Raw genomic sequence first — 25,948 nt, forward strand, 5'->3', positions numbered from 1 at the left:
TAGTTTACAAGACTAGTCATTGCCTGTGAACGTGGAATGAAACTAAAGAGAGAAATGCAACTCAACTACCTTGTGGAGGGCAAACAAATCCCTTGGGGCGGGGACCAGCAGAGCTTACCCAGGACCAGCAGCTCTGGTCATAAGGTTGCTTGCCTCAGAAAGCCCAAGAAAGGGAAGAACAAGTCCTCCTTCAGTGGGATTTGCCTGGATTGGCTGTGGATGCCCCATCCTAGGAGGTCCTCAAGGCCAGGTTGGGCAGGACCCTGGGCAGCTGCACTGGTGGGTGGCAGTCCTGCCCACAGCATAAGGTTAGAACTGGCTGGGTTTAAGGTCCCTTTAGTCTAACCTAAGCCATTTTATGATCCCATAGTTTTATGATTTGTGTATAGTTGAGCTCAGAAAAGCAACGCTCTCCACACGTGACTGGGATGGGCAACTGTAAGAAGAGACTCCCATATTTTCCTATAGTACACGGTACCACACTTCGTGCTGAATCTCAGACCACTTTGTAACTCACATGTTGATGGCCACTTTCTAGAAGGCGAGTAACAGCTCCCTGCTACTGTGCCTCACAGACACAGTGGAGCTTACTCATTAATATTTGCAGAGTACAGAGATGACATCCAGATGAAAACATTCACTACCAATTTATGTATATTAAAGAAGTTGCGCTATTAAAAAAGAGATTGCTCAGTACATAAAGATGGAGATGACAGATAACATGCCAACTCTGTTTGCTGAAGTGGTGCAATATAGTTCAATCCTACAAATGCAAACAAATCAAAGACTTATGGTTACGCACACACGCATGCACACATTCTTCATCAGCCCTGAGACAGTGCGTTTGTATGGGATCCTGGAGGCCCCACTGTGTTCACAGCTTCATGCTTATATGTGGGCAGTGTGCCTTGTAAACACCTTAAAATATACACACTAGGAAAAGGACTGGGATTCTGTATATTTTTCCCTTCTCTTGCAATAAAGGCAGCATTTAAATGCAGGCTAAACAAAACTGTGTATTTGCACAAGCAAACCACAAGATACCTTTGTACTTAATGCAGCCTTTGCATTTTCTTTTTTGCTAGGTTATCGGCTGTTGTTCCAAGCATTGTGTCACTAGATGGCATGAGCGTAGCTCTCATACTCAAGAGCTGTGCCACCATCAGTGACATTTAGCACTAGTTCAGGTCTGCACCAGAACAAACTTAAAGACAGAAAATAACCTTGAAAGCTCAGTCACCCTTCTAGACAGTAACAGCTGATGAATCATTACGTCTGGAGAGAGCTAATCTGGAGCGAGTTACTGGTATTTGCAGTGTGGTTCTCATGACCTCTTCACCCAGTGTACAGAGATTATGGACAGACTCACAGAGCAGATGTAGCTCCTGTGCTTGAAGCCAAGGGCGCCTGGCATGCTCCCACCTACAAGAGCAAAACCTGTGAAACAGGCAGCTCTTTCCTTGCAGTCAGAGTTTGCTGACGTATTCCTGCAGAATTACAGGATGGTGAAATGATGAGATTTAAGACTCAATTACTTAAAAGCCACTTCAGCCTGAGGAGATGAAGATATTTACATGACTTACCATTGATATAAATCGGTTCAGAATCCAGCACATTTGGATTAGTGCACTCTTCATGTCTTCTTAGAATAAACTTCTAAGGAACAGGAAGAAAAAAAAAGCAGGAAGTAGAAACATAGAAGCTTCTGGGGTTCGTTTTCCTTGTTTACTTTACTGAGAATGTCTCATGAAAAAAATGTTATTTTTTTCTTTGAAGTAGCTGACTCTCATCATTCCAGTTGCTTGTATGTTATTACTGCAGAGAAAAAAGTGATCTTGCTGAAGTCAGCTCATTCTGCTTGCTTGCTTACCTGGTTTTGATATGTGTAACACAACTTAGGCAAACAAAATTAAAACAAACAAGCACGGAGAGTTGGGTGGAGAGTATGAGGTTCAGCAAAGGCACATGTAGAGTCCTATCCCGGGGGAAGAATAACCACAAGCACCAGTACAGGTTAGGAACTGACCTGATAAAAAGGAGCTCTGCAGAGAAGGACCTGGGTGTCGGGGTACTCTGGTGTCCTCCTAACAAAGTTGCTTGAAGGAGATGCTCTGGGACTAAGCTTAGGCATTTGACAATCTGGTGGTGTTCCCATGAAAACATTAATCAGGAAATTCTCATCCTACTTCGTTAAGGCTGAGATAGCACAAAATCACCTTCACATACCAAATTACTCCCACTATCAGTACAAGCTAGGGGTCAAAAGGACTGAGTACAGTGACCCTGACCCTGGTACAGTGTGGATGAGGTACCAAGAGGTGATTCTCTCCTGCTGAGATTCTAGCTGTGACAAACCTCAGAAATGCACAGACAGAAGGGACCCAGCAGACCTCGTCTGTTCAACTGTGGAATACAGACATCTTCGTGACCACTGACTAGTACTATGAAACCTGAAACTTCATTAAGGTTACTCATATGTCTGCAAATTTCTAAACCCAATGAGAGTAGTGTAGTTAGGGTTTCTATTAACATTCTTGGAGGAATGTTACATGCAGGATTTGAAGATACATTGAAGTTCTTAGCCTCAGAAACTCAAAACCTTCTCACTGCATTTTTTGTTTGTTTTTTTCTTCTAATTACTTGCTTTCTAGTTTAAAGTAACTTGGAATACATACACACCTGTTTTTATTCTTGCAATGTCACTAGATATTTAACAGGCTCTTCAGTGGAGCTCTACAGATTTGTGGTGGAATACAGTGTATGGTAGGCACTCTGAGACCATTTACTAACTTTCTGAACCAGTTTCCTGTTACCACAAAGGTCATTTTAACGCAGGCACTGCAACCTCGCTCATTCTCTGACGTTATACAAGATCAATGCTTAGAGGTAATGTTGCTCCATTTTAATATAAACCTTTTGCCTTCCTATTCTGAACAAGATCTAGTAATCCAGTGACCTGTTCTGACTTAAACTGTTCACATCAGAACAAGCATATCTTTCTAGCAACAAAAAAGTTCAGACTTAAGCAGATGGAGAACATGATTGCAATAATGGAACAGCCAGTTAACTTAAGTTGTGCACTAGTAAGAGAACACAGTTTCCCTACTCCAAGCATTTAAAGAGGAGGAGAATCAACCACCATTTAAAACACTTCAAAAGCATTTAAAGGCATACCACAATATACCTGTAACAACAAAGACTTTGCTGAAGCCTTTGTAAATGAATTTTAGAATTTGTACCCAGTGTTTCCTGTTGCCACTTGTAAATAGGACTTAGCAATCTTGGGGGCTGAGGAGGTGTGTAAAATTCAGTTAAAATGCATGTGGTAAAAAGGTGTTGTCAAGACTCCTATCACAAGTGAGATCAGCAATTTTTTTGTCAATGCTTTTCTTTGGAAAAATGCAGTATCAATCTTCATAGTACAGAGATTCCATTTTACAGAGATTTCGGCTGTGAAGTCGATTTATTCACCGAAGACAGATGCTTCTGAAGGAACAAAGTCCCTCTTGGGTTCTCTAATTGACCAAAGTGACCTACTTATCCTGCATTTTCCTATCAATACTCTACACAGAAAAGTCATACACTTCAAAAATGCCTTGACACTGCCTGTAATAGCAAGTGCTGAAGACACTGCAGCAGTATTAGAAAATTAATGCCATTTTGTCTCAATTTTCAAGTTTTTTGAAGTTCTATTTATCCTTTTTCTTTTTTTTTTTTTCCAAGTGTCTGAAGTTTAAGACAATAAAGGATGGAGGAGAAAAGAAAAAGCATGTACTTACGATCAAAAAAGCTATTTTAAAGTTTTGATTTTGAAATATATATCACTATGATGAAAGACTGAAAGAGTGAGGACTGTTCACTCAGAAGAAATGAAGGTTCAAGGTTAATATAGTGTATAAATAGTCAAAGGAGCAAAAGGGAAGAAAACAGAGTCTTATCAGTTGAGCTAGTTTGGGCTGGACAGGTTGTACTAGGGAATCTTCAGAGGTTTACTGCAGTCCCGATGACGCAGTTAGGACTGACATCACATTAATCTCAGGAAGTGATACTGTTTAACATCAAACTATGTAAATGAAAAAAATTTCAAGTCCAACCACTTCCACAGAAAAGATACTTGATCCGTTAATGCCGTTGTCTTGTTTGGAATTTTTGTTTGGGCTTTCACGTGTGCAAAAACATACAGAGTGAGTTAGAAAATACTGTTTCTATTTTCACTAGACTTTGACAGATTTAACTGTGTTTCAGCCATTTTACACTCTTAAATTCAAAGTTCTAAGGAAACAAACATAGAATCTAAGCTTACTTAGCTTTCTGTAACACTAGTTCTGTTTTCAGTTTCAGAACAAATGGTACACTGATAATTCTTCAATTTGTTCAATTACATAGAATCAGTGACAATGAATAAAACAACTGCTGCAATAAAACCCAGACCTTAAAAGCAGTCAAGCTGTTGAGCACCATGGGATCAGAAATTCTATGATAACAACGGAAGAATGACATTTAAAAAAAAAGTATTCTGAAGAAAAGAATTGAAATGCAAATAAGCAGCTTCCAAGTGATTTAACAAATTGGGTTCAGGCTTGGAAAAGCCCAGTGTGTTTATAGCTGTGTCTCAAAATACGTAGGCTTTCTTTCAATCTCAAAGGAGAGTTCCAGCACATACTAAGGCCCTGCACTAAGTCAAGCAAAGCAATTAGTGAAATTATCCTCATCAGGATATCGAATGAATCACCAGTAGAATTTAAACTATAATTAAAATCTACATTTTTTTTTAATGCGTAGCTCCAAAACACCTACTGGTTTTTCATACACAGAACAAGTATTTTCATATTACTCTATAGTTCTCTAAGGTATTGATTGTATTTGAACAGCATATAAAAGTATACTAGCTTTGTGTAAATCAAGATTTTATGGTTTATTGCATTTGTTTACAACTTTTGTGGAGGATTTTTTGGTGTAGCTTAACCTGAAACCATTAGACATATCTACACAGCTTTTTTAAAATCAAGACTCAACTCATCACACAGTGATCAATTCTCTACATTCATCATCTGCAGCTCTTTCAATTCCAGTTTTCCAGAGTTTGTGAGTACTGACACGATCGAAAAAGTAGAAGTTCAAACACACCTATACAAACAGACAAACTAAACAGAATATTGTAGATAAGGCTATCCTTTTTTCTTTTCTTTTAGGTACATATATAATTTTTTTAAACCAGGCACAGAGAACTTCAGAAAACACAATACTAAAAGCCACCTATGATAATCTTTGCAGGTTAGGCATTTGCAAATTCCACAATCAAGCATTCATCCCCATAGCTTTAACAACGAACGTACAGATCTTGCATTTCCTCAGCACTTCAAGTTAATTGTACCTTAAACACAGTGGTTCTAAAACTGTACCATACTCACCAGAATAAGACTATAGATAGCTAATTAAGTGCCACCATGTTGTATTCAACCGTGTACTTCACTTCACAATGGAACTGACTGCTCAATGGCCAGTCTCACAACAGTGAAAAGAACATGCATAACCAAACTGAGGGCAGGCAATGGTTGGGCACTTAGGTACAGCATAGAGGTTCATTGTGGAGCATGACAATAAAAAGTACTGGTCACAGCAGTCAAAAAACCAGTACATACTTACATAAGTTAAGGAAAACTGCAATATCAAACTGTACTTTAACATCAAGTTCAAGCACAAACTTTTTGCTATATTTCCAATTTAACAGAAAGCTCTGAAGAACATAACCCCCCCCAAATAAACTTCAAAGATGTGTAATTCCACGCAATCAGTTCCACATTAAATCACAAAAGAAGCACTCGCTTTTCAGCCACCTCTAAATTCAACAAAAAACCTTTACAATTTTAATTAGCAAATGCATTTCCAATCTACAGCTTCATGTGACACTACTAATAGGGCTTGTTAAAGAAACTCTCTCAAAACATACGTACCATATATATTGTGAGTGAAAGACACAGTGAACAAATTACTTCCATTGTCTCTACCAAACACCTACCAATTATGTGCAATTTTAAATGCTGATGTTAAAAGTTACATGATTTATGTTTTACCAGTCCCATTCTTCTTGTAATAAGGATTTCAGAAGTGCACATATAATATGGGCTGTTAACAGTATGTATTAGTGCTTGTTCCACATAGGTGTTGCCATAGGTCCCTGTGGAGCCCTTTCAACAGTCACAAATTCATCAGGGTTATCAAAAGCTTCATAGTGGATTAACAAGTCTTGAATAGCACACTCCTCAATCTGGAACAAAAAAAGAACATGTATTTCAGTACCATTCTGGCATTTATGCCAGTAATAGTTACAAACATGCTGTGGTGGCCCTGAGTACACCTGCTATAACCTTCTCATGAGCAAGTAGCAGTACCTGAGGTCTCCTTCACACCACTAAAAGTAGCCTTATGTTTGCAGGTCCTGGCCCTCACAAGAGACTCTGATATCTCCTGGAAAGGCAACACAGCAGGGCACAAGTGCTCCAGAAGCCTTGCTCTGGTGACTTCCTCACACAAATGATCAAGAAACTGATGAAGGCAGACACTCTGTTGGATGTCAGGGATGATAAGGTCAAAGGCACCCTTGGCTACTCTGACCATGAGACGGTACAAGATCAAGAGAAGGAAACAAGACAAATACCAGAATCACCACCCTAAACCTCTAGAAGAAAAGATTATGATTTATTCAGGGATCTGCTTGGAAAAAAAAATCATAGAACATAGCCCATGAAAGAAAAGAGGTCTAGACAACCTGCTTGATTTTAAGATCAGTGTTTCCAAGCACAATAACAGTCCATGCCAATGACTAGGAAAGTCTTAACAAATATGGCAGGAGGGCTGCATGGATAACAAATAGCTCCTTACAAAACCCAAACACAAAAAGAAAGCGTATACAAGGTGGAAACTAAGACAGATGACCCAGAAGAAAAATACAGACATTGTCTAAGCAAACAGGAACAGAATTAGTAACATCAAAGCACAGCCAGAGTTGACTCGCGCATGTGACATGAAAGGCAGTAAGTAAAGCTGCAAAAAGAATACTAGGGAAAATGCAGGCTCACTGCTGAAAGTGAAAGGAGACGGACAAGGTTGAGGAACAATTAGTCTTCATCGTTATCTGCAGTGGTAAGACCAGCTTTCAGTAATCCCTAGCCCCTGAGACCAGTGGCAAAGTCTGGAAAAAAGATTCACCTTCAGTAGAGGATATCAAAGTTAATAAATATGTGAATAAGCCGAACATCCATATATCCATATATCCATGTCACCTCAGGGATGCATTCATACTGTTAGGGGAGTATTATGGGAACTGGCCAATATCACTGCAAGGCCACTGTCAAAAAAAACTCTGAAAGGTTGTGGTGGTAGGAGGCTCCTGAGGACTGGAAGGAAGCAAATGTTGTTCCTATCTTCAAGAAGAGCAAGAAGGAGCATCTGGGAACTAATTCCCAGTCACCTTCATCTTTATCCCTGAAAACAAGACAGAACAAATCCTCCTGGAGGTTATTTCTAAACATATGCAGGACAGGAAGGCCACCTGGTAGTCAGCATATGCTTTACAAAGGGGAGATAATGTCCAATCAACCCAACAGCATTCTCATCATAGAAGGGTGGCATGGTGGACGAAGAGAAAGCAGTGGACACTGTTTACTTCATCAAGCCTTTCATTATTGTCTCTCACATCCTCACAGTCGAACTGAAGCATGGACTCGATGAATTTAAGTAAGATGGACTGAAAAGTAGCTGAATTGGTAGTCTCAAAGGATTATGAATAATGTCCCAAAGACCATGCTAGAGGCCAGCTGATAGTATTAATACCAGATCAAGACTAGGGTCAGTACTGCTTAGCATCTCCAATAATGACCTGTGTGATGTGATATAACGCACCCTCAGCAAGTTGTAGACAGCAAAATCAGAGGGAATGGCTGGCACAACAGTGAGTTGTTCTGCCACTCTGAAGACCCAATAGAGGCTGGATACGTTAGCTGAGAGGAACCTCATCAAGGTCAAGAAAAGAAAATGCAAAATCCTGCTCGTAAGAAAAGTGAAGTGCATACACCAGTCAACTGAATGGAAAGTAACTTGGCAGTAAGCAACTCGGGCTTCTGGTAGGCAAGTTGACTCTAAGCCACCAATGTGTTCTTACACCAAAGAAGAGTGACAGCTTAACTGGGCACTATTAGGGACAGCACTGCCAGCAGACTAAGAAAGATGACTCTTCCTCTGTACTGATAAGAAACATTTAGAGTTCTGGGCCCAGTTATGGACTCCCCAGTAGTACAAGAGGGTCCAGTGAAAAGACAAAAGGATTAAAAGCCTGGAGTGTCAATGGGCAAGGAAAAACTAAGAGAGTTGCAGTTGCTTAGCATGAAGAAGATTCAGGGAGATCTTATCAATGCATATGAACAGCTAATCAGAGAGAATAAAGAAGTGAGCTAGATGTCTCGGTGTCCAGTGAAAGGCAATGGACAGAGACTGAAATACAGAAAATTTCATTTCAACATAAATATCTCCTTTTGCTCTTGGTGATAGGACACTGGAATAGGCTTTCCAAAAAACCTCAACTCTTGGAGACATTCAAAAGCTGGCTGGGAAATGCTGAGCAGTCTTCTCTAGCTGATCATGCTCTGAGCCAGAGGTTTAGACTAGACAATTTACAGACTCCAACCTCAACTGTTTTATGATTCTGGAAATCTATCAGCCATGGATTCAACAGTCAATCTAATATAAGTATACCTTATCAAATCGGAACAAGATGTTATTATTAAATGATATTTAACACCATTATAAAAGTGACACTAAGTATAACAATACATAATTAATCCTAAAAACTGATCTCTGAAACAGCTAGCGGAAACTCCCTGCGTTAATATCCAGCTACAGAAACTTAGTACTTTACCTGGATCAAAGCCAAAGGTTTTTCTCTGCTCCTAATAAGAGCAGCTTCTTGCTGGCGCTCTTCCTCTACAATAGATGCAAACATGACAGGTGCCATGACAGGAGAGTTAGTTGGTGATGTTGCCAACCAAGGACTGCAAAAAAAAAAAGCAAAAAAGCAGAAGACATTATGAGGCAACATTGAGAAGGTCAGCACAACAGAGAGAAAACAAATTCTGGAATCTAAGTAAGTCAAACTTACTTATGGCTCTCCAGCTGAGGAAAATCTAGACCATGTCCTTCCAGACCTGGGCTACTTCGAGCTCTGAATCTGTTAAAAGATAGGAAAGGAGGGTGGAAGTCAAAGGATTTTCCTTAATCACAATTAATTACAAATTCAAAGTAGCTAATTACAAATTTGTACTTTTTTTTTTTTCCAGAAGACAGGCATCTTGAAGCAATTCCAAGTTTATCTTGAAATGTGATACTGTGACATGAAGAGAGATGGATACTCATTTCTGACTGACAGAACTTACTGTATTTTCAGTTTAGCATTAACTCTGGTTTTGCTTAACATTTGAGCATTTGAACAAAAGCACTTAAAAAAATTATATATATATATATTTTTTAAACCTAAAAAAATATATTCAATTGAGTTATGTACTGAAAGCATTTACTGTACAACTGTTCGGAATTCACATGGAAAGAACACTGCTTTAAGATAGAAAATCTTGTATTCAAATTAAATATTTCACGTAAAAAGAGCCAGTACTACAATAGCATTAGCAAATTATTTCCTCAAGTATAAGCCCAGAAAATATGGACTTACAGTGTATGTCCTGCAATCACCTCATATTCATAAGAACAGCATATAACTAGAATTAACTGAATCGGAAAAAAACCCTGAAATAACAACAAAGAATTGCCAAGAAGGAAGACATTTTATTCCATTCTAAAATGTTAAACTGTCTACCAAAAGAAGTCACATTAGGTACATTCTATGCCTTAAAAGACAGTATATTCAACAAAATAATCCCACTTCAGTGAGATGAGAGAGACCTATTCTTGTTATTTAATCTCTTTCTTCAGCAACTTTTGCAATTTCCTTAACTCTAAAATAAAGTTTTATAGCATTCTATGAAATGCTAACAGACTTTTTTGAATTATTCTATGGCATCGAAAAAATTCTAATGGTGTTGGTATTTCAATAAATCAGTCTCAATTTTCTTTATGGTTTTGGTAATCCTTTGTAAGTGGCCACAAACTCTTGGAAAGGGGGAAACATCTAGAGAAAGATAACTAATGAGAGAATTCCAGTAACTGCGAAGTTTTCTGCCTGGAATTTTTCCCCCACAACGCAACTCCAAGGACAACAAGAACCATGATTCCTACTGCTAAGCAATGAAGGCAAGATCTCAAAAAAACCTGAAAAGGAACATCCATTACCAAAAATGACGTTTCAGTGAACCATGCCCAAGCTTTCTGTCACAAAACAATCTTGCCCACCAAACAGCCAACTACTCAAAGAGCAAAACAAACATAAATGTTAACATCTGCCAAGGTATAACACTGGACTTTCAAAATAGCCTCTCTGCAGTGTCACTCCCATGAATCAAATCCAGCAGATCCACCTTCTGCCAGCTCATATTGCTTCTCTGTTTGCACTGGAAAAATACAGTTCATATGAGTCAAGACAAGACTTTGCCTCCATTTTAAGTAATGTTGATCATATCAGACACTAACAAGACAGTCAGCATGACAACGTATGGAGAAAAAGCCAAATTGGCTGTTTCTGGGTAACCATATTTTGGAACTTTTGAAGGAACCGACCCATGAATCAACAATTCCATGACAAGAGTGATCAAACCTGCTCTACCATTCTCCACATTGGTCACGTGTAGAGCTCCCAGTTCCTTTCACTTGACATTACTAACTTGCAATGCTTTTTCCACTAGGATCAATGAATACACGGGGGAAAAAAGGTAGAAAAAAGGTTTTTCTTTTCTTTTAATTGTTGGTAAGAAAAAACAAATGGCAGCTTAGAAAACCATATTTTACTGAAGAAAAGTATCAGGTCATAACAGATAAGGAAATTCTGTAAGGAGCTAAGTACCATGAAATCTTTTTTTTTAATTTTTTTTATTTTAATGAATTTCCCATACCTCTCATTTCCAGCTTACTTCTTACTCATATAGACACAATCACAATTTTAGACAATAAGTTAACTAAAAGAAGTATCATAAGTTAATGTTAATAAATTTAATAAGCAGCAATGTTCAAACCAACAAACAAAATTAGGAGATTCGATTAACTTAGCAAAGAACAATGTGACTGTGGAACAAAGCAATGGGAAAGAAAATTCGTAAGTACAAAGCAAAAGACTGAAAGGTTTAAGCTAGAAAAAGTAGAATCCAAGGTGTAATGATCCTGACAATGAATCAGAAGTATCTCACTGAAAAAAAAAAAAAAAACTAACTCAAAAGAATGTTGGACAACTTGGTTTAATTTGGAACCATCAATTCTGTCACCAAGTACCACACTGGACGTACCATTACAGGCAAATTTTATCTGAACAACGTAATTACATTCTATGATAGGATGACTGGCTCTTCAGACAAACAGAGAGCAAAGAATGTCATTTTATTTGCCTTTTGCAAGCTAAATCCTTATACTCAGCCTCCACATACACTGTTTCCTTATAATCAGTCTGAAAAATATGAACAAGGTATATATTGGTGATGGCCCTTGAGGACTGGGGGTTGGACTCGATGATTTGGGGGTTGGAGTCGATGATCTCCTAAGGTCCCTTCCAACCCTTATGACTGATTCTATGATTGACATAATGTTTAATATCTTCACCAATTATTTGGTGGTTGGATAGTGTGTGCTCTCAGCAAGGCCTCAAATGGATGGGGACAGGCTGGGGATGCACATACTGGATGCTGGGCTGCTATTCAGAAGGACCTCAAGAAGCTGAAGAAATAGGAAAACAAAACAAATGTGAAGTCACATATTTGGAAGAGAATATTCCCAGACAGCCGTACAGGACAGAGGCTAACTGGCTAGAAAGTGGCCTTGCAGAAAAGGACTCACATAGTCCTGGTAGGCAGAAAGTCTAAGATGAATCAGTAAGCATCCATGTGGCAAAGGCTAAATGCATACTGGTCTGTACTAGTGAAAGTGTAGCCAGATGGTCAAAAGAAATTATTCTTCCCTTCAGTGTTGTATTTATTAGAGTACATACAGAGTATCATACCTATGCTCCAAGAAAGATGTCATGCTGGAAGATGTCCCCAAAATTAGGGACACGTGACAGAAAGAAGTGCTAAGAACAACTGTATGCTTGCAAAGGGGAGATCTCATTGCTGCCTTCAAATACCTAACTAAAAATAAACAAACCTACCATAAAGGCTATCATACCCTTGAACATGTTGCCCAAAAAGGTTCAAGTATCTACACCCTTGGAAATATCACAAGCCAACTAGGTCAGGCCCTGAGCAATATGATCTATATCTGAACTAGCTATGTCGGACAGGAGGCCAGCCTACAGCATCTAAATTATTCTATGAGTCCAACAATGGGAGCACTTTTGTCTGAAGTCTAGATAAATCAGCTTCCAGTTTTTACTTCAGGTAATAAAGATTGTAAGAGAATTAAAAACAAAAAACAAACAAAAAAAATAGGAAAGAATCAGACAAGGAAGGACAGACAATAGAAGGCATCATTTTTCTGCTTGCTTGCTCATTTGCATGTCTGTACATCTTGCTGAATGCCTTTATTCTGATGTCATATCTCTACTTCATCTCTTTTTCCATCTCCTCTTGCAATGCTCACCTGGCACATCTGACAATAACCTGCATCTCTCCAGCCCATTTGAAAGATAGTCTCTCCTTCTCACCCATAATCCAAAGAACTCACAGCAGCACTATAAATGAACCCAGACCGTTTCATTTAAACAACCTGTTTGATTATAGACAAAAAGATTGTTTTCCAGAGCAGGAAAGAAAAACAGCAACAAAAAATACACACACATACAGACATTCACTAACCTCATAAGCAGTCCCAGTGTCACAGCACACTCTAGTGTTCAATTAAAGACAAGTTTAATAAGTACCTGAGACATCTACCTCAATTTAAGCAAAGCTTTAAAATGTAGCAAACAACACAGATATTCTGAAGCTGTTTGTACACAGGTACATTTGTGGTTCTTGCTAGCAAGATACTTTTCCAGATGCTAAATCAAATGCAGATATTTCAACATGCTAGATTAATTCCTCAGCTGGCATCAAAATAAATAGGAGAAATGGAAGAGGGGAAATGAGAAACAATGATATACAGAAAAAATGTAAAACAAAAAACCTAAAAACACCAAACTTGGAAATGTAGTAGTCTAGAAAATTAAAGGCTGATGCAGAGAAGTAAGTGGCTCTGCATGGAAACAAACAGGCCAAGTATCATCAGTACTGAACTAGCCTGATTAACTCAGTTGGCTGAACTTGCCATGACTCCTGCCCAGACACTGTGATGTCCTAGAACTTTACCTCCCAGTGTTTCTTGAGAATTTCTTCACTTGAAGCCATTTCAGGTCTAGTGCCTCAATGATCTGATGACTGCTCTAAGAAAAAGAGCACAAACACTGGTCTCCTGCAGAACCCTCTTGGGTTTTGCCATGCCATTTGACTCATCTACTAGCTATTAGCTCAATATTACCCATGCCAAAACTAGACCATTCTCATGCAAAGCCAGAGATAGATGTTTCCACTATGACTCTTTACTGCTCCCCAGAGTAACACAATAAAGACAATCTGGGCCGCCACAAAAAAAAGTCAAGTCACGTCAGGCCTTGTTTTTAGCTTGGACTGTGAGCTATACACACACAGCTGCGCAGCGTAACTCCCAAGACTAAGTTGTCCCTGGAAACAATGCAGCCACATCCACTTGGCCCAGCTTTTGAGCCTCTGGACACAATCCAGTTCACATTTCCACATTCATGACATGGTTCATCTGCAGAAACTGGAAGATGACAATGTATGGAAGCATCTTTATACAACCCTTCCAATCTAAAAAATAAGTTTAATTACCTCACATTTTATCCAAAAGAAAAATAAAAGAGCTGGCACAGTAGCTGTGCAAGTTTCTTCACTGTCCCATCAGTGGACATGACATTCAGAGACAAGGATCGCTTACGCTTTACAAACATTCAATTTCCTTTCCTTAAAAAGGAAAAGGGTGTGGATAATGAATCTTTACTGAAGCAGCTCTTGAAGGCTGCTGGCAAAAGTCAGAGCTTGCTGTGACAGGAGCTGTCAGTCAAAGAATAAAACTAGCTCACAGTAGAAACCTTAAGCCTAACTTCAGATAGATCAACCTAGATTCTTTATTACTAACAGTGAGAAATAAGCATCTTCAGAGACAATTCAAAACAAACTGAAATAGCTTTGGAAGTGCCCTTTTTTCTAACTGATGATAGTCAATGTAGTCATCCAGCCTCCCACTGGTTTAATATATCATTTTCAGGCAGCCTGAATCCAGCCATATTATGCCTGGATTCAGCTCAAAGAATCCAGTTTGAGAGCCCGCAGACAGGCCAGACTGAACAGGCTAGACAGAGAAAGGCAAAAGGAAATTAAGTGACTTTATAGAGATCAGAAACCACGTGACAAAACTAGAAAGAATATCCAGTGCATGCTCCCTTATCAACAGCCCATACCATCTCTCACGTGATCAAAAGCTTTGCATATTGCTAAAAAACTAAACTAATAACACATGCTATTTCTGCACATGTGTAAGTACATCTCCGCTCACCACAGTAACCTCAACTTTATTTCTATTTCTGAAGGATACACTCTGTCACTTAGCAAATCCCTCTTCTCTAACACCATTCCCTATACATCCTTCTTTATTTCTCCACTCATTTTTGCTCCTTAACTACCAATATGGTACATACTACTTCTGTGATAGGGAAACATCACTTTCTATACAATTGAGCAACCAAGAAGGAGGCCCAGCAGAACTGTCTCACCCATACTGCACAGCCAATTTTTTGGAGTCAGAACAGAGGTTCTATAAAATAAAAAAAGGAGAGAGTTGTAGTTTGTACCTGGGACTCCCATGCACCACAAGGCTCCACAAACTCTTTTGTCACTAACAGTTTGACTGAAGGGAAAGTTAATCTGTAAGGATGAGCTGTGAGAATGTACACGGGGATTGCTCCTCCGCTCTGATTTTAACCCTGACTTCTAGATCTGAGCTCATCCCTCTCTCACCTTTAGAGATTTGTCTGCAATCACCATCTGCTGACAGAGCCTGTGTTGCTCACCTAACTAACACAGAGGAAGTGTGCCCTGCCAGCCTTGCTGCCACCTGACTCCTCTAATACTGTGGAGCAGCCAGGCTTTGTGACTTCTAGATAGCAGGAAGGAAAGTCTGTAATATTTAAGAGACAGAGGGCTTGAAAGTGTATTTTAAATGCCTTGTGTTTAAAGTTCCTGATAATTGAGCAAAGCAATGCAGATAGATGACAACTTTCAGAAATTAGGCTGAGATTTGTTTCCTCTCAGCTTAGATAGTTATTCTAATCCCAAAACACAGGTTTCACTGGAGGGAGAGGAATGCAGAGACAAAACAATTTATCTGAAGAACAACGTAAGTCTAGTTACTATACAGTAACAACATAGACCTCAGAACAGGTCACTTATGTCCTCATAATCACAGTATCCCACTAATTATAATACATAATGATACATCAATACTTCAGTAAGCCTTCTAGACTGTTTAGATACAATTTTTCATGGAATGAATCAGCTTGTAAGAAAACTAAGATCAAGGGTTGCTCTGTGTTTGAATAAACGGATTTTATCCACGCAGTGGTTACAGGAAAAGGTTACTGTCAAGCAAGGCTCTCTTTCACACATGCTGTATCTGAATCCTAGAAGATATTTTCTAACTTCTGTAGAAATTAGATATAAGTTTATTATTTTTATCCATCCATATATATATATATATATATATATATACACACACATATACATACAGATACACAAGCATTTTGTTACTAGTCTGAGGTGTTTGTGTCTGTGTGTGTATATTAATATAGTATGTCAAATATTTCAAACTATCAACAAAATATTAGCACTGGCATTAAATTCCTTAAGTCTACTTCATTTCCTACTTATAATAGTATTTCCATCCATGAAATCCTATTAGTATTAAAACACCACTAAAAGAATACTTTAAGGATTGAAAAAGAAAAAAAAGGCAATTTCATTCTTTCAAATTCCAGAAGCAGTTTAAATAGGTTACCATGGTTCTGGTATATGAATTGCTAGGTATGATTAGGAAAAAACTGCTCTCCTACCTTGTGGTGCTTTGGACAGGTGAATCCTCAGCTCCTTTACATCCAGCTCTCTTGATACCAGTACCAGGTAAATTATTTGCACTCGTATATTTTTCTTCTTCCATTACAAGATTACGGAATGACTTTGGCAAAGCAGAATGCAATGAAGATGACCTTTTGAATAAATAAGTAATTAAAAACACACATATATACACACATAAATCCCTTCTAGACCTCATCCCTTCAAATATGCCACTTTGGGTCAAAAAGGTAAGCATCAGATATAGTATAGGCATTGACAAAAATCAGACAGCTGTAAGCAGAACCCAGTTAATGAGTCACTTGTAGCTACTGGAGGTTCTAAAATATCCCTTAATCCACAGTGAAATTCACAAAACTGATATGCTTAGTTTTCCCTTACTTGCTTAAGTATAATATACACTGGTGGTGAACTAGAACCTGCATATTATCTTTCAAAAAAAAAAGAATAGAATGAAAATATATCCACTTAGAATAATAAATGGTATGAACATTTTCTGACCCAAAAAGCTTTATTTACAGGCAGTTACCTTCAGTTTTATTCCTCCCCATCAAGACTTTAGATTTAATTCTCCATAAATTTGCTTACATTACTTTACTAACCATAACAGCCCTACCTGATTTCAGGGGTCTATTTACAGTATGCCAAATATTAGAAATACGTACTAGAAAATCAGTTCTGCTCATCATGTTCTCAGAAGGTGAAACATCAATTATAAGTACTACTGAAGTAGAACAAGCTACTTACACAATGCTCATTAATTGCACAACTACCACAAGGAGAAGTGCATTTGAAGACAAAGATGTTCAAACTACATCAATGGCATATAAAAATTAACAAGTATCAGGGAAATAAAATGTTACAACAAAAATATCTGAACACTATATATGGCATCTGGTCACGTACTAGAACACTGGGCATTAAGAGGTTTTTTTTTTGTTTATTTTTCTCACTGCATGAGCAGCATCATAGGCATATAAAGCAGACTGGGAACCACTGGATGGAACTTGAGAGTCATTCTACACATCCTCCATTCCAAACATCAGCTGACTTACAAGAATCATGGAAAGTGTTTTACCAGAACTTCCCCAAGCTTATTATACCAAGTAGATAAATAGCTCTCTCAGAATCTGCTGTCATAGAAGCCTCCTACTGCAAACAGCTTCAATACCCTATCCGACTTGTATCATGAAAACTCTGTACTGAAATAAGAACCACCAGCCAGCAACCCAGCACCAAAATAAAAACAAACACTATCAACAACAGCAACAACAACAACAATAAAATACAATTGTGTCATTCTTAAAGACTCTGACCCTACCCAAAGCAATGGGGACAGCATAAAGTGGTTTAGCTTAAACTATTACAAATATAAATACACAAATACAAATATACAGATTACTGTTTCATAACAGTAACAATTCTAAGCTTGCTGTCATACCTATTTAATATGTAACATTTAAATATAATTTAAACATTATACATTACAAACATAAAAGAAGAAGCTTCTTTAATTTGTAACTGCAAAACATCCAAGTATCAAGTTCCAAAACAGCCTGCTGATGTTTCATAATAAGATGAAAAATCAACAAACTGAATACCTAATACAAAAGAACTCACATACCATATATATGAATTGTCAAGAAAGACTTTCAGTTTATGCTCCCATTCTTGAAAAGACAAAGGCTCTGCTGAGTTTAAAAAACAAAAGCAAAACACAACGAAACCAAAAAGCCCTACCACTCATGATTAAAGTCTGAAGAACTAATGAAGTCAATACATACCAAGTACCTAGCTTCTCGTATTTCATATTCTCCAAGTACTACTTTTTGTCTGCTTGTCTTACTCTTTTTTTTCCCTTCCTTATTTCCACCATTCTTCACAGGAGGTAGCATAGCTTTTAACCACTCCCCAATTATGAAACTGGAGGTTGCTTTTGGTGGAAAAGGTTGGGCATGGCGTACAACGTCCTGTGTGTTAGTCAGCCAAAAAAAGAGCCAGAAGGTCCCACACCCTTCTGGCAAATGTTCTCACTGCACATCCAAGTGAATATCTTATTTCACTGGAACGCAAGTTCTATGGCTTTGACTTTACTGCATGCATGGAAATCTCCACCTATTGCCAGATGCACTCTAACAGTCCTTTGTCAATTTATAGACTACATCTTCGCAAATATAGTATTAGAGGAGCAACATTCTTCTATTTTACATAGAAAAAACTGCTTTGAACAACGGATGGCTTGCCTTACGATGCTTAAAGTTTCTTCAACAAATGCTCTTTTACAGCAGCTAGGCATAATTTGAAATATTTATTTACCTCCCACTAGCTCTTTGCTAGAACTCCGGAGCTAACAGCAGTTTTCAGATCAGCAGCCAGAAGAACACTGCTGAGGAACATACAGAATCGTGCATAGTGACCACACAAGCAACAGCCTGGATTCCATCCTCCTGACTTATACCCTGGCACTTCCACTTAAGATTAATGGTGTAACACAGTAGAGCCCACCTACTTTAGAGAACTGCTTAATGAAAACCTCGATAATACAATATATTTTCTGGACAGACCCACCCTAGTATACTCAAAAATCAGCTTTCTAACTGTAAGGAAAAGTCCACAGGCAGTTGGTAGATTTAAAAGCAAATAACACCCCATAGGTAAAGAATTAGCCATAGGAGCATAGATCAAGGTGTCAGACTAAAGATGTTACAATCCAAAATTTTATACCACAATTTTATACGTGTTTTATCAGCTTCTCTTACTTATTTTCTGTATTCAGAAGAAAATAATTTAACTAGCAGCATCTCTACTGCACATGATCAAGTTGATCAGTACAAATACTTCTAACGAGTCACCTATCTTACGTTATAAATTAGGACTCGAGGAAGTAACGCTCCTGAAGATATTCAAGTAACCAGATAAACTCCTCAAAATGCCCTCCAAAGTCTACTTCAGGTTGCGTTGTATCTACAAGTTACGTATGAAGGGGAGACGAGAAAGACAGATGCCCATGCAGATACCATCCTGGGTTCTCTCAGCCCATTCCCTTGACATCCAAAATAATCTGTGAGAAACTGAAACACAAAGCTTTACAATGTTTATGTAACAAAAATTGAAAGTAACTGATGACATTTAAGACAACCGATTTAAACTGCCCATGAAACACCTACATCAGCAATTGCTAGAACCAGAGCAAGCCATGGCAAGGGAGAGTTTGGTGAAGCTCCTTTGAGGAAGAAGAGCCTGTGATGACCGCTGCTATAGAAGAAACGTCCCTGCCTTTGCTGGATGCACGAGGAAAATAACTGACTCGTGCAGGTCCCAGTCCATCTAATAAACAGCCACACTGATCTCACACATTAGCATGGATGGCCCCCCACACCGCCCATCAGGTTGTGCACATGTGGATGACTTTCCTGCCACACCAATCATTGATGGGTATGAAGTCAATGGGTCTGTAAGGACACATGAACTGGTACGTAAATGAGCCTGAGTGACCTGTGTACATTGTCACTGTAGAAGTAACATATTGTTTACTCATAATTATAACGTTAGTAATAACTTTAAAACCAGTAGCTAAAATACTGCTGAAGCAACATACCCGTATAACTGTATATTTCCAGTGTTCAACGTACAGAGTATAATCTTTTTTAGTATCAACCCATGACAAACAGATGCCTACAAAGATTTCTTGCCCCTGCTTTCAATGCTCCTTGGAGGAATCCCACCCATCATAGGTATTTAAGTAAATAAACACATTAAATTCACATAGCTTATGGCTACTTGTTCATTTACGCTTTTAAGCTTTCATCCTAATACCAACTCAAATTGTGAAAAGGAAATCTTAAACGAGGCAAGCAGCAATCTTGCACTGCTGAAAACCCAGATTATAAATAATTGTTCTGTCTGATACAGTGATACTTATTTAAACACTTTAATTGTGTGTAATTGGCACTAAAAGTCATTTTAAACACATTAATTCTGAAAGAATCCTTAACACAAGTATTCATCACTCACTTGCTCTATTCCAAAACCATTTTAGCTCTTCCCTCCAGGAAGGGAGGAAACATTTTGGGTTTTTTGTTTTTTTCTTTTTGACAAAGAAAATTATGGTTATTAATAACCTAATGGTTATTAGTAATCTCTTCCTAACTGTTTCAAAGCTTGTGTTCTACCTTCTTCTATACATCACTTGGATATCATCTGCAAATACCACATCACACACAGGCAAAAAGCCAGAAGGGACAGTGCCTACTGACTCACTGTTAGAAGAACTTCAAACAACTGTAAAACTGCAATCAGTGCATTTCCCCACCCCCAATGAGCTTCTAGATTAGTACCAAATGTAGATACAAACACTTATTCCTTTTAATGAACAGAAACTAGGTCACTTACTGAAGAAATTGCTTCTATGAGATTATTTAATGTAAAAACCATCCAAAACCCAGAAGGGATTTTTAAATTGTAACATACCATGCATTTCCTAGCTTCGCAACTTTCGTGGGTGTGGGTGGTATGGTTATTATTGGAGTAGGCTCTGTGCTGGTAGTTACTGACCCATTATCCTTTGCTGCCAATGCAATCATTTTCCTTTGCTTCTGAGAAAGCTTAATTCCATGAGAAGCCATTCTGCTGTGAATTAATATTGCAGAGAGATGTAAGATCAGTGTCCTCTCAGATCTTTCTTTCAAGTCTTTCACCTTGCACATTAAACTGAGAAATAATCCCCTCCTAGACCATAATACTGTTTTAAATGCAGTGACTATGGGCCAGGGGTGGGCAGGGAGGCCAGATGGCTAAGGAGAAAAAGGAGAGTCAGAAAGAATCAAGGGACAGAAAGAAATGCACCATAAAATCAACACTTATGGATTCCTACAAATGAAAATATGCAGAGTAGAAATAAGACCCCAAGAGAGGTCTACCACCTGATGAAGACTACTTTTTAGTTTTATGATTTTTTGACTGTCTGAAACTTGCTCACTGAAGCCAGAAAGATTCTTGCATAAAAATATATAAAACAGAATAAAGCCATTTTTTATATTTAGTCATTTATATTTTAAGTTATATGAATTCTTCAGTCTCAGCTATTTGTTTATAGCTTCTGCATCTACCTCGAGAACATTCCTTTACAAGGAAAAACCAACCAAACAAATAAATAAATAATAATAATTAAAAAACCAGAAAATTTTGAGTTTATCATAAGCACTTATTACTGACTAGATAAAATATTTCTCTCTTGTTAAACGTAGAAATTGATCAGAGTGTTCCAGGACTTGTTTTCCTAGCTCTCTTTTACAATAACATTACAGTTTAAAGGTCATGAAATTATCTCCACTTCTCTTCCATATGTAGCGACATACTAAACATATGTTTAAATCCACTGCCACTTCTGACAGTGTCTGTTTCCTTCACTATAGCTTTGAGGTACTTTTCAAAGCAAGAACCATCCTTGCTTCTGCCTGATCAAGAACTGTGAATATCAACATATCGGATGCTAGGGGAGGCCAGAGAATACGAGACAAGAAACAAATTTCAGGATTGAGTATAATACGGTCCACAAGCAATTTCTTCAGTGTTCTGGACAAGAAAGAGCTAATTCCTTTTGGCTGAAAATAATACAGTTCAGAAAGCAGGCCAATTCCTAGCACACTAGTTTCTTTGTGTTTTCTTGCATTTTCAAAAGCTAGGACATGCTTTTGCACTAGATGACCTAAAAAGACTACAGTAAAATAAAGAGATACATTTTAAATGCCCAAATTAAAAATTCTAGAATGAAGTAAACAAACTTGTTCGGAAGCGAACATTACATCTTTTCTTCTGTTCTCTTTCAAGGATGAACTGCCAGAACCATTGAGTAAATTCATAATGGTCTGATCTACCACACTTTTCTTCTACATTTTTTTCTTGCTTTTTTTTTTTTTTAATTTAACTCACCTTGAATTTGTCTTTGGCATAGTTCCACATTTCTGCATATTTTCTTCAATTTCCATGATAGTTCTTAGATCCATAGCAGGAGGACTGGCAGGACTAAACAAAAAACAAAGTTACCTTCCAAGGCACTCACTTTCACCTGCATTCCATACTTCCAACCTCCTCTGAAACTCTCTAAATCATACATGAGATTGGTAACCGGATGTATAATTATGTATAATTTATGTCTGTTTCCTCAATTATGTCAAACCACAAATACGTTTCTGACAAAAAAATTGTAAGTATATACACATTTTAGAACATGCTATAAAAATACTCACTGTGCTACAAAAAAAAGCGAACTATGATTACTTAAAAAAAAATCAGATACCTAAATCCAGGATTCATATTTAGCAGTCAACTGTCCATTTTAAGTATTAGAAAGGCACTGCTCACAGTTCTTTCATGAAGACTGAATTAGACCTTTATTTGAAGAGCCTGTTTAAAATCACTTTATACTGCAATGAAATTTGAAAGCTCTGTTCAAACACCACCTACACTCTCAAACATTAGAAATCAGTTTCTCTTGTGAATTACCTTCTTCTAAACTTTTGTAGAAATGAATGCAAATGAAATCCAGACATTTCTAAAATCAATGTAAAACTATAAATTAAAACCTGGATATTTAAAGACATTTATAAACAAAGCTGTGTTACAAGAAGATTCAAAGACAAACTCTAAAATCAGACATAAGCAGCACTTTATCTGTCTCTCCCTACAGAAAACCAGCAATCACAGTCTAAGTAGTGCAAACACTCACCAAAACTTGCCATCACTACTTTTCAATAGTGCTTCAACCAAATGTACTACTATTCCTTAGAACACTACACAATAGTCTGCCATCCTTTTATTTTATTTATTTTTTTTTAACATAATGTGCCAACAATACTAGAGAAAGCAAAGAAAAAGCATAAAGAAAATCCATACAGGTAAAAGGAAATTAAAGCAAACTCCTATGGTTTTATTTGTTCCTTTTCACTGTGATCTTCTAAAAAATGTTCCGTAAGAACTGTAAGATAACAGATGAAGGTGGAACTTCTTTCAACCATGCCTAAAGACCAAAGAGCCTCTCCACAAACTATGCTTGCACAAGTATTTGACAAGACAAAACAGGGTCTTAATGGATTCTGCTGTCTAAACTATACATTTCAGAGTTGGGGCTTTTTAATTTCCACATTTATTACCTGTATTCACAAAGCACATCAACCACAAAACAACAGAGGATAAGAAAACTCCAGAAAATTATCACTGTATGATTCTCTAAGTCCTTAACCTCTTCTCTATTCAACTTTTACTGGCAACAAAGGAAGACGAACCTTCAGGCTATCATGGCACTATTCCTCTGTCATATGTAGATCCTGCTACAGATTAAAATTAACAGTAAATTATTTTATTACTGCATCAGTTAAAGCTGTGGTGCTGATTTTTCAGAGACCACTTAAGTCTAAAAGAACGGCTTAAAAATGTCACAGTACAATAGTGCTTCCAGCAGTGCTTCCAAGCATTGCCTGATTCCACAGAAAACTGCTAAATATTTTACAGAAGCATAATAAAAGCAGGCCTCTTTAAAAAAGGTGACAGAAGACCTGACTGATAGCACTTAGAATATATATAAATAAAAGCGTCTCATCAACAGTGTGGCTCAAAGAATAATTTTTAAAAGAACAAATTGAATAAAATTAACATATTTTTTAATTAATGAGTCAACTTCGAAAAATGATTAACTTCGCAGTAGAAATAGAATGTTACTAGCACTCACTACCACATGAAGAAATACTGACTATAAGCTAGGTAGGCCTCACAATTTTTACTCCACCTGAAACTAGTTGCTACCCAATTGGGAGAAGTTGCAGAGTTGTTTCTGGTACTGGGAATGGCCTGTGGAACAGACTGTGTCAGTGCTGATGATCCCTTGTATGACTTCATCTCCTTGTTCTGTTGAGAGGCTTTCATAACCAGACTACATGCTTTATCTTTCATCTGAAAAAACAAGCAAACAAACAAAAAAACAACCACACATAGTCAGAAAACATTGTATAAGTATTCTTACATTTTTCCCCACAGAAAAACAACACTATAAGCAACTTGGAAGAGAAAAGATCTTAAAAAAAAAAGTAGTAGAAAAACAAGCAAAATACTAGTGAATTCCTACTCAGTTTTATTTGTATTTTTTTGTTTTAACTCACACTACAACCTGAATGATTAGTCCACATATGCACCTTGATAATAGAAAAATCACTCCAACATGTTAATTTTAAAGCAATAAGACAAGCAGAATTATTTCAAATTATTTCTTAGCCTGTTATGCCAAAGACTCTCAATTTCAAGGACAACAGCTTCTTAGAGACATTCCAAAAATACAAACTATTTTTTTATGGATTAGATAAATAAATAAAAAAAAAGTTGTTAGAAATAAAGAGATCCAACCTCAGTCCTCTCTGGATGAAACACTTTTGTGAAGTCAGGGGACTGCAAGTCTCTGGGGCTACTCACTCCTGCGTAACTACCTTCAGAGTCAGATGTTAGGAGATCTGGAAGTGATTCTACAGAGTTAGTTTTATCCAGTTTTATGGAGCCTGAGAAATAAGAATAGAGAGTAAAACTAACATATCATCAGAACAGGACTAAACTTTTTTTTTTTTTAAAGCAAAAATTAATTCCATATTATAGGTATAAAATAACTAGATTATCTACTCCAGTATATTAGAAAAGAATAATTTCAAGCAGATTCTTTAAAAAAAATAGTAAAATTGGTATTGCTTCTAGCTTTCTCTTTTTGTCTTGTGACATATAGTCAGGGAAAAAAATATACACTTTTCTGTTAAAAAAAGTATGTGAGTAGAACTACAATATGGGAAAGTGCCTTTCACAAAAAACATGCTTTTACAGAAAGATTGGGCACAATGTTAAGGCAATAACCATTCTTTCAAACAACTCAGTCTTAAGAATTCACTGTTCAAATCCAGCAGCAGTCTTAGCAAGTTTTAATTAAATATAAAAATGGCACTGTATTTGCAAATTAAACTTTACGTTGTTTTTATAACTGAAAGGAATGTCTTTCCCACTGACCTGTAGAGGCTGGACTCTGAATGATGTCTGAGAGATTATATCCACCAGAGCTGTCAGAACGTTTCCGTGGCTTCTTTTTTGCTTTAGTTTTTGCCCTTTTAAAAAGAGCTTCCCTATTAAAAGCAAAAACAGTAAAAGATGGACTAAAGCATCAAGAAAACTGAATCTCAGAACTATCAATGTCAAGTTTTTTAGCCAGCAGCCAGAGTTATACTTTAAACAGCAATACCTGCTCCCACCAGCTGTCAGTAGCTTGCTTGTTCCTTCTCTGGCACTACCCTGCTTGTGAACTGCCTCATCTACTCAGTAAATGATTCAAGGAAAAAAAAATTAGAAGTAAGAGGAAAAAATTCTCTCTCATGTAGATTTAATCTTGGATCTGTTCCATGGCACAAACACTTGTACTTAGACAGTGGAAGACAGCAGCTATATACGCTGGCACTGCCACCTAGATAGGATTAGACTTGCTATACATCACAGTACGTATCAGTCAGAAAGTGTCAGAAAGAAGAGTAAGTCTTTCCCCAGCACAGATACTGACACCAAGGTAACATGACTGCTACAATAGAGCAGGTATATGGTCACGTTACCAGAACGTCACTTGTTCCTACGATGAAATCAAAAAGTATCTTTATTTCAATTCA

At 37.5% G+C, this 25,948-nt stretch overlaps 1 protein-coding gene across 4 annotated transcripts in view; it reads right to left on the reverse strand.

Annotated features, from left to right (window-relative positions):
* Window positions 1–4,157: 4,157 nt before the first annotated feature.
* IBTK (inhibitor of Bruton tyrosine kinase) overlaps window positions 4,158–25,948 on the reverse strand; it is a 54,885-nt gene continuing 33,094 nt past the window's right edge. For 3 of the 4 annotated variants that reach the window (XM_065730943.1, XM_065730944.1, XM_065730942.1), the window contains 9 exons: window positions 25,305–25,417; window positions 24,663–24,811; window positions 24,052–24,215; window positions 22,200–22,292; window positions 20,739–20,897; window positions 16,250–16,402; window positions 9,155–9,223; window positions 8,915–9,047; window positions 4,158–6,268 (listed from right to left, as the gene is read on the reverse strand). In XM_065730943.1, coding sequence (XP_065587015.1) covers window positions 6,143–6,268; window positions 8,915–9,047; window positions 9,155–9,223; window positions 16,250–16,402; window positions 20,739–20,897; window positions 22,200–22,292; window positions 24,052–24,215; window positions 24,663–24,811; window positions 25,305–25,417 — 1,159 coding nt within the window. In that variant the 3' untranslated portion in view covers window positions 4,158–6,142. The remainder of the gene's footprint in view (window positions 6,269–8,914; window positions 9,048–9,154; window positions 9,224–16,249; window positions 16,403–20,738; window positions 20,898–22,199; window positions 22,293–24,051; window positions 24,216–24,662; window positions 24,812–25,304; window positions 25,418–25,948) is intronic. The other variant, XM_065730945.1, reaches the window with a different exon arrangement.

This window comes from Cyrtonyx montezumae, unplaced genomic scaffold (genome assembly GCF_038088225.1).
Source record: "Cyrtonyx montezumae isolate F1298 unplaced genomic scaffold, pur_monq_1.0 scaffold_13, whole genome shotgun sequence".
Classification (NCBI taxonomy): domain Eukaryota; kingdom Metazoa; phylum Chordata; class Aves; order Galliformes; family Odontophoridae; genus Cyrtonyx; species Cyrtonyx montezumae.